At 37.5% G+C, this 12231-nt stretch overlaps 2 protein-coding genes across 2 annotated transcripts in view; both read right to left on the bottom strand.

Moving 5' to 3' along the window:
- LOC142107804 (uncharacterized) overlaps positions 1–12231 on the bottom strand; it is a 105469-nt gene that overhangs the window by 51931 nt on the left and 41307 nt on the right. The gene's annotated exons all lie outside the window — the stretch shown is intronic.
- On the bottom strand, positions 2745–10820 carry LOC142107807 (uncharacterized). The gene is made up of 5 exons (XM_075191428.1): positions 10711–10820; positions 9447–9581; positions 7985–8125; positions 3959–4105; positions 2745–3052 (listed from the first exon to the last, which is right to left on the bottom strand). The coding sequence occupies exons 1-5, from the start codon at positions 10763–10765 to the stop codon at positions 2925–2927; spliced, it is 606 nt and encodes a 201-aa protein (XP_075047529.1). The 5' UTR covers positions 10766–10820; the 3' UTR covers positions 2745–2924.

Genomic DNA, 12231 nt, shown 5'->3' with positions numbered 1-12231 from the left:
ACATTTGCTTGACACCCCCAATTAATTAGTTCTTGCAGAGATTTGTATGTAGATTTTATAACGAATGAAGATGTAAAGTTACTGGTTGAAACTTTAAACACTGGCAGAAAACTTTTGCACACTTTGCTCCTAGTACCAACAATTGATGTGCAACAACTAAAGCTGATGATAGAGGACAGTGATCAGTGCAGAAACCTTAGAGCAGTTTTGAATTTCCTGCCCCCCAGCTCGGTGCTGTGAATAAATTAACTGATGTCACTGAGGGGCGGGAAATTTAAAGGGCTCTGTCACACAGCCGTTCTGGCACCAAACTGTGAAATAAGAGAGGTGCAAGGTCCAATAATACTACAGGGTGCCCCCTCTCAGCCCCAATACACTAACCAACCCCTCTGTACCAGGCAAATATGGCTAATTTATCCTGCTCACCAAATGAAATTTCTTAGCGAGAGGGGTTAGTCAGTCATATTTGTACCAAGATGGGGTGTAATTAGGTGCGACATCAGTGTATGCAATGTGAAACCAAGGTGTGGAGCAGGGCCTGATTAAGGCTTCTGGCCGACCTAGGCTAATACACCCGCGGCGCCCCCCTTCCCCACACACACAAAAAAAAAAAAACACTAAAGGAAAATTCAGGAGTATTAGCCAGCAAAATTTTTTTAGACAGATTCTCTTACCTGTTCTGTCTTGCTTGTTCTTGCAGCTTTGTTGTCGTTTAGCTATTCTGTTTTGAAAATGTGCAAACATTAGAAACCCTCAATGATTAGGATTTTTAGAGAGCATCCTCATGAACGCCACACAATGCAGAGATGATGCACCCCCCACACCAGCCATTTCATCACACCCCAGTGGCCAATTCATGACCCTCTTCCCCCCCCCCAGCCATTAGATCACTGTGCCCCTTATCACACTGCCCCCTCAATACACTGTTCCCTTTATCACACTGTCCCCCTTGCAGCACACTCTGTCTCCCTTATTACAATATGCCCCTGCATAAACGCAAATTTTTACTTATACGTATATTAACAAACGATGAAGTGCGCACAAGTTAATTGAGATAGACAGAAATGTCTTGCTAAACGTAGCTTTGAAAATCACAAGATGATCCCAAATCTTGCTGATACAAGTCCAAAATATATAAAATTAATCCAGCGCTAGGGTAGCGATTTTCTTGCTAGTGTAACCAGTACTTTGGTGTTTATAACGTTACTGGGTGTCTGAATGTGTAATAATCATGTGATCAAATGTAAAGGATTGTGTAGTTAGATATATCACACTAGTGGTCATGTAGTATAAAAATCTCGATAAGGATAGCAATATAGTATAACATGTTAACGTTTATATGGTTAAAATAAATTATGCACATGTACCCCACAACAATGATCAATTCATATATTGTCATTCCACAATTAGGGACCAGGTTGTAAATTCATTTCAGTTCATATCTGTTCATATGATCCAGATTGTTAAAAGATATGAACAATAATGAACTGAAATGAATTTACAACCTGGTTCAGAAATGTAGTAATACAACGGTCTTGTGCTTTTTATACCTGATCAATTTGCACAAATTAACCAACATATTAATAACATAAAAAGGAAACCGAAAAGTTGAAATCTACAGAATCTGATTATTCTGTTTATAAACCGCTTACGGTGGACCTCATACCTTTACCATATTTTACCTTTACAAGAGTTAACTTAACGAACTAAAATAACGACACAGAGACTTGAATTGGCGTTTGAAAGGTCAGGAATTTATTAAAGGCGAATCTGCTGGAAAAAATTGGTAGCAAATCTAAGCAGACCAATCAGCATCCAGGCCACACCTACAACTTATATATCCTGTCCAAACTAATTTGGAATGACTAGGCATAAAAATGCCAAACCCCCCCCCCCCCATTTGGCACATTAGCTGAGGCCCGCCCGCCTAAGCGAAGCCCCCTAACCCCAAAGGGCTATTCTGACTAATTGCCCAATCCCTTTAAGGGGAGAGTGCCTACTACGCCTTAAATATAACCAAATTGGCCACTGATTGGGCTGATTACCGCCCCTTGTAAATTAGAAGTATGAATCACTTAGATGACAACCAACAAATACTCACTCCTATACCAAAATAGGGAATCGGTGGGTGGGTAATTTCTCCAGACGATAAGAGGAAGTTGAAACCTTTTCCTATATGTTATAAGCCTCTCTGAAAGGCTAAGCCCTTCCCTTCCGTCCTTCCCGATTGGATGACTCAGTTCCACTACCACCCATATAAGTTAACTCCTGCTATGCCTGAACTTTTTCATCTGCCTGCCAACGAGCAGAAAGACGACTTAAAGTGTATCAGATGATGAATATGGAGAATAATTGTGCTTTCAAATTTTACAAATAGACGGAGTTATAGAATTTTTTAATGAGAGCCTATGATGTAATGATTGCATTTAACTAATAGAATACAAAATACATTCAAAGGGGATATTTTTGTCTGTGAATGATGTTTTCGAAAATGTTTATTGGTAGCTTTGGTCCCTGCAGGAATTTTTTCTTTAAATACTGCTTCTTTGTCAAACCTATTATCTTGTTATTTTACGTACGTATGTGTATTATATTATTGTATGCATTATGAGATATTGGTTCTGTATAAAAAAGGAAAAGAGCAGTTTACCTACTTGGATTGTGCAGTGATATATAATAGTAATCTATCTCACAGCTGGAATCATCTTGTTAGGGAAAAAAGCAACTTCAGAACAACTCCTGCATACATATCATTTTTTGTTTTATTTGTACCATGCGACACATCTAAAGCAGTAACTATGTTATCAATTCTTCATACATGTATCATGTTGCTAAATATGACACAGGCTCAGCTTGCGTTTACAACTAGTCAAAAAGCAGATATAAGTTTAATATACGTTTAATTTCCTCCAAGAATCGAGATTTCAATTTGCAGCTGTGCAATTAAATGTAGTTCTTTTTATTTCTTTACTGCCCGGAAGTCCTAAAAATCCTACATCACATCCACCTGTCACAATGCAGCCTTTAAAAGAGAGTGGATTAACGCTGCCATCTGCAAAATGAAAAAAATATGTTTTGTGAAATTCCAAATGGAAAGCTTTATTTCTAGCAATAAATGTTTACAATGTTTAAGCATTAACTTAACTTGCAGAGTATAAAGTATGTGAAAATTGACAAATGACAGAACTATGGACTTTTACAAACCATTCAAATAAATATTGTTTTATCCAATGCTCCATTCTATAATATACCATCACCAGGGTGCCATTAGTGCCAGTACACAGGGCACAATGCTTAATGCCCTGCTCCTTCCTCTCAATAGTGCCCAGGGAACTGGCACAATGAAACACTTTTTATATAGTGTGTATGAACACTTTTATACACACTATATGCTCTATATAACTGTGTTTAACATGTAGACTAACTAGATGCATGCCCAGGGCATACAAATGATTTTCTGTACTTTTTATTTAATGTTATACTTTACTAATTAGTCTTTAACACCATCTATTTTCCCAGTGAGCATATATGCAAAAATACAGTTAACCATGGTACAGGGGAACCAGAACACAGTGCTTGAACCAGAGTCTGATTTCAGCAACAAATTCCGGGGTGATATTATGACAGTTTATATGTCCTGCCAGTCATTCATCATCAATTGCATTTTGACCGGATATATGTACATCCTTGTGGTGGTTTGTCTTTTTAACAGTAGAATTTAAAGTTGAAGGTTGATTTTCAGCCTTTCATTTGTTTTTGAAGCGCAAGAAGAATTGAATTTTACAAATCGCTGGACGTCTGAATCATATAGTTACCCTGATCGACCATTTGCTTAATTTTTGCGTGGTCTCAAGGCATGTATTTAATATCATCTGTTGCACTACAAATATGTGTCTGTTATTATAATGCTACCAGTCTGACCTCTGCTATTCTCTAGTTGATGCAAGTGGTTACTTACCAGAGAACTGTACTTCTCCAGCATAGTCTACACACTGCGTTTCTCCTTGAACACAATCAACAGTTCCAACATCTTTACAGCCATCAGTAGTTTTTTCATAGCAACTTGGACACTTTAGGCCATTGGTTGTCAAATTATTACATCTTTCTGAAAACAAAATTTACATTTGTAAATAACCTCGTTTTTATTATCTTTCAACCTACAAGTTGGATGTTTCACACACATAACACATTGTACCCATTGTATTCAACATACTGTCTACTGCTGAAATGTGTAAAAATGATGGATAGGTAGCGGGGAAGCATAAATGCACCAGCACATTCTATATTGATACCAACTATTCACACAGAGTCACTAAAATATGCAGTAAATACGGTATATACAGCTAAAACAATGAGCAAGCGCAATTATATACATATATTACTCACACCAAATAATATAAAGTATTTATATATTATTTATACACAGTAGCAAAGATAATAAGACCTATGAACTCTCTAATACCATATTGCTACTGTCATTTTACTATAGTGCAGGGGCTAAATGAATATATAGAAAATTAAGCTATTTAAATTGATTTATAGATGTCTTTTGATATATAAAAGGTACAAACACTGCACAAGATATACACAGGTTATTATATTCTGTGCTTTACTTTTCTATCCTAAGGTAATGGCAACAATAAATATAATAGCGTACTACAAAAAGCATAGTTTTATATGCTTTAATTGTTCATTTGATCAAGGTTTGAGTCTCTTCTTGTATTCGGTCTTAACTCCCAGCTCTTCCAGAATGTGACTGGCTTTTAATTGTGTATGAATATAACAGCTTATAGCCATTCAGAATCAGATTGTTCACAGCACCAGGAGGCAGTGACCGGTTCATTTAAGTGTTTATGTTAGTAAGGATGGGGGTTTTTTGGTAACAGGACAATATCATGATATTTAGAGGGGATTAGAGGTAATCGGGAAGCTACAGACTGAGAGTTACATAGCGGAAGGAACAGGGTTTCCAACAACAAAAATTAGGCTCCTATCAAACCTATGAAGGGAAATGAAGGTTAAACACATTTCTATATGATGCAAAGTTCATATATTCAACTGTTTTTTTTAAATACAATCTAGGTACACTTCAGTGTTCCATACATGCCATAGATGGATAACTATAGTTTCTGAAATCTCAGGCCATTTAAGGACCGGAGTCATTTTTTTATGTAAGTTTATATACTTTGTTTAGCAAAACCCATTCTGGTGTTAAGTGTACAAAGCAGTACAGGATAGAACACTGACCTGTCTGTCAACCAGTTACCACATTCTGGTTAACAGTATACAATATGGACCCCAATCTGGTGACAAGGGCACAAAGTAGAGCCTAACATTATTTTGCGAAAATACATGGCACAGATCATGTTGGTGGAAACAATACAAAGTAGATTTTGTTATGTTATCTTATTTCAAAAGCAGATACCATATTGTTGGCAAGGATATAGTTAGAGCCCATACTGGTGGCAAATATAAAATGCACAGACCCTACTGGTGATAAGTGTACAGTGCACAGCCCATCTACACAACTCTATCTAGCAGTTTGGAGGTACATGGGAGCTGAGAGATGGGGCAGTAATTTGAGAGAGAGTGTGGGTCGGAATTTTGTTCTTTCAGAATAGGAGCAATCACTGCGTGCTTGAATAGTGATGGAAATATACAAGTAGAGAGAGAGAGAGAGAGAGAGAGAGATTACAGATTTTAGTTAAAGGCGAAATGAACACAGGAGACAGGGATCTTTATATGTTACCACCAAATCTGCAGCGCCGCACAGTCAGCAAAAAAAAAAACTGAAAAAAGCAAAGATAATTAAGGTACAAGAGAAACAATAGAATCAGTAATGATCAAAACAAGAGTCTATAGCGAAAGCAACTACATAGTCACAAGTAGAACAAAGGAAACATTACACAGAGGATGAGATCGGAAGGAGAGACCAAACTTGTGAGAGTTAACATTGAGAGGATTAAGTTAGTAAATAGTGACGACAGAAGTAGAGTGAAAGGGGCAGATGGAATGTGAGGGGGAAATTGTTTTAGGATGAGACTGGGTAGGCAAGTGTGAAAAAGTGAGTTTTGCCAGAACGTTTAAAAGATCCGAGGTTGAGAACGAGTTTGATTGGATGGGGCAGGTAGTTCCAAATGTGGGGAGCAGCGTGGGCAAAGTCCTGAAGGCAGAAGTGTGGGGTGGTGATAGGTGATGAGGAGAGACAAAGTCATCCTTCATGACTATCATAGTAATTTTTATTATTACTTTAAGAAAGGGCTGCAAGATCCACTGTTAAAGATTCTATAATGAGCCAGTGACCTAAACATCCCTTGTTGGCACTAACAAACAGCCCTTCACCAGCTCGATGTTAGCTCCCCTCTAATGATTTTCAAGACATCCTGGTGTGGCCAGAATAGGTTTAGTTACTTTTAGTATGGCAGCTAAAAACATGATCATCATCATCATCACCACTTATTTATATAGCGCCACAGAGCTGTACAGAGAACTCACTCACATCAGTCCCTGCCCCATTGGATCTTACAATCTACATTCCCTAACATACACAGACAGAGAGAGGGACAGACTAGGGTCATTTTTGATAGCAGCCAATTAACCTACCAGTATGTTTTTGGAGTGTGGGAGGAAACACGAGCACCCGGAGGAAACCCACGCAAAAACGGGGAGAACATACAAACTCCACACAGATAAGGCCATGGTCGGCAATAACCACCCACCCCAGTACTGCTAACTATTATCACCCAAAAAGATCTACCTATATCACCTGCTATTAGAGTCCATTATACTGGTGAAGCATCACTGGAAACATGACTGGTATACAATATATGTGTGTAAAACTTTTTCATCGTGCTGCAGAAGATTTTACTAGTCAGGCATTTTTGACCAATAGACCATTATACATTGCTTTGTCCAGGGACAAATCTGGATCACACATCTGAGGCAACTCTTACCGCCCCTCACTGGTTCTGTTTTGTTTTGTTTTTTTCTTTTAACACATGAAAAAAACTAAAAACAGTGTGATAACTGTTCTTAATCGGGACATATATTTGCATCCCAAAGGTCTCCCTGCTCACTTTCATATACTGACTGCAAGATCGCTACTCGCAAAAAACATTGCACATCTTTTATTGCAGTCAGCATCATCTGTCATTTACAGGAAAGTGCACAGTGGGGAATTTTACTGTATTCAGCTACAGAGATTATATTGCTTTTTTTTTATACTCCTGTTCCATTGCAAATATACATATATACAAATGTATGTGTGTATATATATATATATATATATATATGTGTGTGTGTGTGTACAATCCACATATTCCTAGTGCTAATTTCTTCATTTAAGCTACAGAAAAACTCTATTATCAGCATGGAGGGTTATTTAATCCCTTTACGCCGTACAGCGGGCAAGCCTGGGTCTTATTCCCTGGGAGAAATGGAGATATCCCTATATAATAATGTAAGTAATAGCGTATTTTTATCATTTTCAGGGGATGTGCTAATTATGTAAAAGTAATTATAGGAAGAATTCTGGAAAAGGTTATTTTATAGGAACATAGGGGGGATCCTACTGAGGCCTACATTTTTTTTATCGAAAACGTTATTGTTGGCCAAACTATCTCCTGTCATGAAGAGGTTAACAATGTAAAGATCAGTAAAATATCTATAGATTTGACCAGCATCATCCTAATGTGGTATTTCAGTAAACGCAAATTAACGCTTAAGTTGATCTACAGTGATAATACATGTTTTGACATTCCCAAGTGTATGGATATATATTCCCACAGTCTGATAAAATTGTAGCTCTATATATTGTATATAAATATGCAAGAAAGTGTACTCTTTTATGTTCCAGTTTAGGCTCTTAGTGATTCCTTGCTCTCTTCTTAACAACTTTCTTTTAGACATTATTATAATCATCATATTTGTATTAATGGTTTGATGGCCATTTAGGAATGAAAACCTTGCATGCATTTCCCCTTACCTGTAAAATTTAGATCAGCATTGGTCGAGTTACACTGAGTGCTGGCGCGGACGTTAAAGCCATGGCCAGTCGTGAGGGTTATGCATAGGTTACATAATTGATTTCCACATGTTTTTCTCATTGACCGTAATTCTTTATCATCTTGAAGAAAATGAAACGAACAAATATATAGTAATTAAAAAGAATCAATCAAACAAACAAAAGCACTGAAAAAGAAAACTCTCAAAGCTATTTTTTTAATTACATTTCCATTTTGGGAGAAGAAGGAATTTGTGTATTAATATATTATAATATAAATGTAGCTAAATCAATCTAGGCTGCATACAATTTAAATGCATTGTTTCAATCATTGATTGTTTTTCTCCTCACATTCACCAAATGAAAAGTCAAGGCCACTTCAAATATGGCAGGTGAAGTAACAAAACTCTTATTCACTCTCTTATAATCTCTTCCCTTCCTTACTGCAACCTCCTCCTCTATGGCCTAGCCATGTCCCACCATGCCCCCACTAACTGCATTGTTCTTCTCTCCCGGCACTCTATCTCTGCTGTCCCTCTCTGCCAGTCACTACACTGGCTCCCCGGGGCCCCCTTGGCCCACAGAAATATATTTAAACTGCTCATCCTCACCTACAAAGCCCTCAAATGTCCCCCTATATCTCGAACCTCATATCTACCCGCACTCCTTCCCGCCTCCTCCGCTCTGCCAATGACAGCTGTCTCACTGCCACACTGATTTCCTCTTCCCACACCCCGGGCTGCTTGTCTCCTGTGGAATGATCTCCCATGCCCTAACAGGATAGGAAATTCTCTCTAAGGCTTTAAATGTGCTCTTAAAACTAATTTATTTATTTAAGCTTATCAGTCCTCCTCCTAACTCCTTTGCCATCTCCTCAACTACCCATCATGGTGCCACCCTATTTGTGTCTTCTTCTTCCCTTTAGAATGTAAGCTGTTACGAGCAGGAGCTCTCTTTCCTTGTGTTCTCCTTCTACAATTACATCGCCCTCTGTACCTCTAGGCCTGTATTCCTACCCCTGATTGCTTGAGCCCAGGCCTGCTTCACACTAGACATTACAATCACTCTCGCTCACTGTCCCGTAAATAACTTGATCCCCATCACCAAGTAATCTGTGTAAACTGTTAAGTAGAAGATGTCTGGTCTTTGTATTGTTGTGTTTAGTCTAAGAATGTGTTATGTATAGTACTATGTACTGTTGTGTCTGTGTAGTTTATTCTACTGAAAATGTCAGATATGGCGTTCTGGACCGTATATAGCGCCATATAAATATATAATTTTTAAAATAATAATAAGAAAATAATGCTAAAAAAAATATATATATAATGAAATAAGTACTGTCTTTCCCATACTAATCTGGTGTTTTGCATATTCTACATCATACCACAATACAAACCTCACACATTCAGACGCATTTTACTGCTCTGTGTAAAAGGATACATACCCACTACACAATATTCTGACATAGTCATGCATTGCAGTTCTGGCTGTTCTGGCAGTATTGGACATTCTATAATGTTTACGTCACAGCATTCCGTACCACCAACAACCCAGCATTCGTTACATGGGATGCACTGAGCTGAAAAGGGAGAAAACATATTATATTAGTTTTATTTATTGCTTTAGCAGTGATGTACAGAGAACTGTTCTTGCACAATTTCCTAAACAATAGAGCATGCAATCTAGTTTTCAGGTTTGGGGTATGGGGGCAAAGTGATTTTTCCAGAGTCAAAAAGACATGACAATGAGCTCTAAGTTCTCATGCAAGTTTCTTATTGTCTACAGTTACCTCTCACAGCCACTAAACTGCAGAACTCATTTTATATTAAATAGCAGTGTAGAATACAGAACATTTATGGAAGCGTTCCTTGGGAAAATTGCCTGCTCCTTTATGGGAGTCCAGGAGGTCACCACATTATTCAGGAGCCTCCCAGCAGAGTAGAAATCTATGAGTACAACAATAACATATTAACAATAGGTTCATAATAGTCAAAAAACTATATTATATTAATTTAATGTGCATATAACATGACCAGAGTTATCACCATCTGCAAGAGAACAACTTTAGTTATCAGGAATTTTAGGAAATGCCCCTGATAAGTATAGATAAGATTGGTTTCCAAGACTCAAATTTTGCTGAACGCTTTTGCTGAAGCGTGAAGTTCCAGTGATTCAATCTTTGAGATCTGTCTATCTAATATATATTTCATGTCTGTATGTCTAGCTAATAAATCTTTTATATCTGTCTGTCTAATATCTTTTAGCTTTATTTATCTACTTATCTGTCTACCTATTTATCTAATCTATCTTTGTCTCTCTGTTTAATATATCTTTCTAGTTCTGTCTGTTCAATATATTTTTCTATCTCTGTCTGTCTGTCTAATATATATTTTTATGACTGTCTCTCTAATATATCTTTCTATGTCTGTCTGTTTGTCTGTCTATCTAATATAGTTCCCTACATCTGCCTATATCATATATTTTTCTATCTCCATCTATCTGTTTAAAATAGCTTTCCATCTCTGTCTGTCAAATAGAGCTTTCTATCTCTGACTATTATAGCTTTCTATTTATAATAGCTTTCTATTTATATCTTTCTGTCTGTCTACTATAGCTTTATCTATCTATGTATCTATCTATCTATTACATCTTTTCTATCTCTATAGATCTGTCACATGTTGTGTTGGCTTCCATTGGAGTCTACTTACCTGCAGCAATTAGTGTCATAAAGACACATAGGGCACCAATGTAAGAAAACTTCATTCTGCTGGGAGTCAGTTGGATGATGTTCTCTTGTTAGGATTGTGCTGATGGCTGATGCCTGATGAGCTATTTGTATCTTCATGCAGGGAGGTAACATACATTGAATTCCGGGATTATGAGCCAACTCTGCAACGTGAAATGACCATAAACTTATTAAAGTTAAGTAAAAATGTCAACAGAGATCCCTGACGTTGTATCTGGCACACGTTAAAAGGTGGAAGAAGAAAAAAAAATCTGCTGTTGCCTCTCTTTGGTTCTAGACAATGTAAATATACTGTATACTGTCTCTGTGTTTCAAAGAAGAGATTGTGCTGCACTTTCCTTTCTACAAATGTAGGACAAGGTATTGTGCAGACATATTTTTTCTCCATATTCACTTATATTATCACAAATACAAGGTGTCTATCTGCTCACTCTTAAAAAAAAAAAAGAAAAAAAGCTCCATCACGAAGTAATGACTCATCAGCAAAGCATCTCTCAAATTTGGGGGTACTTATGTAGATATTATGTTGTCCATAGCAACTCAACAGATTCTACCTATCATTTTTCTATTTCAGTTTATAAAAAGCAAATTCCCTTTTCTGCACAATAATATGTGATACAGTTTCCATAAGCAGCCCACAGTTCGGCCCACATTTCATGGTGATTTAGCGTTAGACATAAGTCCGTTTGCCACATAAAAAGGGAACTTGCATATAATTTGTCCCGCTGCATATATACAAAACTTCAGTACATATTTTGAGTCATGCATATCTTGGACTTGCATTCACTTATACTCGGAGAGGTTACGCAGGGTCGTTAATGTGTAAGATCAGTACAGTAGGTGCCTAAATAAGCAAACTAACTAAGTTATCCATGTGTCTGATTATGACTTGGATGCATCTTTAAGATATGCCTATTTTTGCATCGGATGCATCTATACATTAGAAAGCTGGTGCTTGTATATGGGAATAGCAAGTGCTGCGTGCACAGTCTAGGAGTGTCACTATGAGAACCACTCAATAGCCAAATGACCAGATCAGTGGTCAACTTTTCCACACAGTGAAGAGTCAGATTTTACTACTCTCTTTCACTATCAGTCTAAATGCCTGGGTTTCATCCAGTATTTTACATTTTTACTTTACTTCCTGTACTTCTAGTAAAAGCAAGTTATGCCTTTAAAGCCACTGCCGCCTTAGATTTCCCCTACAAAGATGCCAGATATCCGCAACTTGCAAAATCCGCACTTTTTACCCCCACATACAAAATAACAGCACTTTACTTGATTACCAGAAGAGTGTCTGGTATGTTGGAAGCCCTGGAATGGGCCTGATAAATGCAGCCCACCCTTCTCTCTCCATTCATAACCCTTCCAGCCAAAAACACTCTTTGGGAAGCTCCATCACAACACAAACAATCTCCCTAGAGAGGTGGGACAAGGGTGAAAAGAGGTATTCTAAATGATGAAGAGTATATAATAATCTATT

This window comes from Mixophyes fleayi, chromosome 11 (genome assembly GCF_038048845.1).
Source record: "Mixophyes fleayi isolate aMixFle1 chromosome 11, aMixFle1.hap1, whole genome shotgun sequence".
Classification (NCBI taxonomy): domain Eukaryota; kingdom Metazoa; phylum Chordata; class Amphibia; order Anura; family Limnodynastidae; genus Mixophyes; species Mixophyes fleayi.
Note: the sequence above shows the minus strand (reverse complement) of the source record. Positions and strands in the feature narration are given on the sequence as shown.

Coding starts and splice junctions, on each gene's coding strand:
- LOC142107807 (XM_075191428.1), bottom strand. CDS start 10,765: ATGAAGTTTTCTTACATTGGTGCCCTATGTGTCTTTATGACACTAATT. Junction 8,126..9,446: donor GTCAGAATATTGTGTAGTGG/GTATGTATCCTT, acceptor ATTTTCTTCAAG/ATGATAAAGAATTACGGTCA. Junction 4,106..7,984: donor TGCTGATCTAAATTTTACAG/GTAAGGGGAAAT, acceptor TTTTGTTTTCAG/AAAGATGTAATAATTTGACA.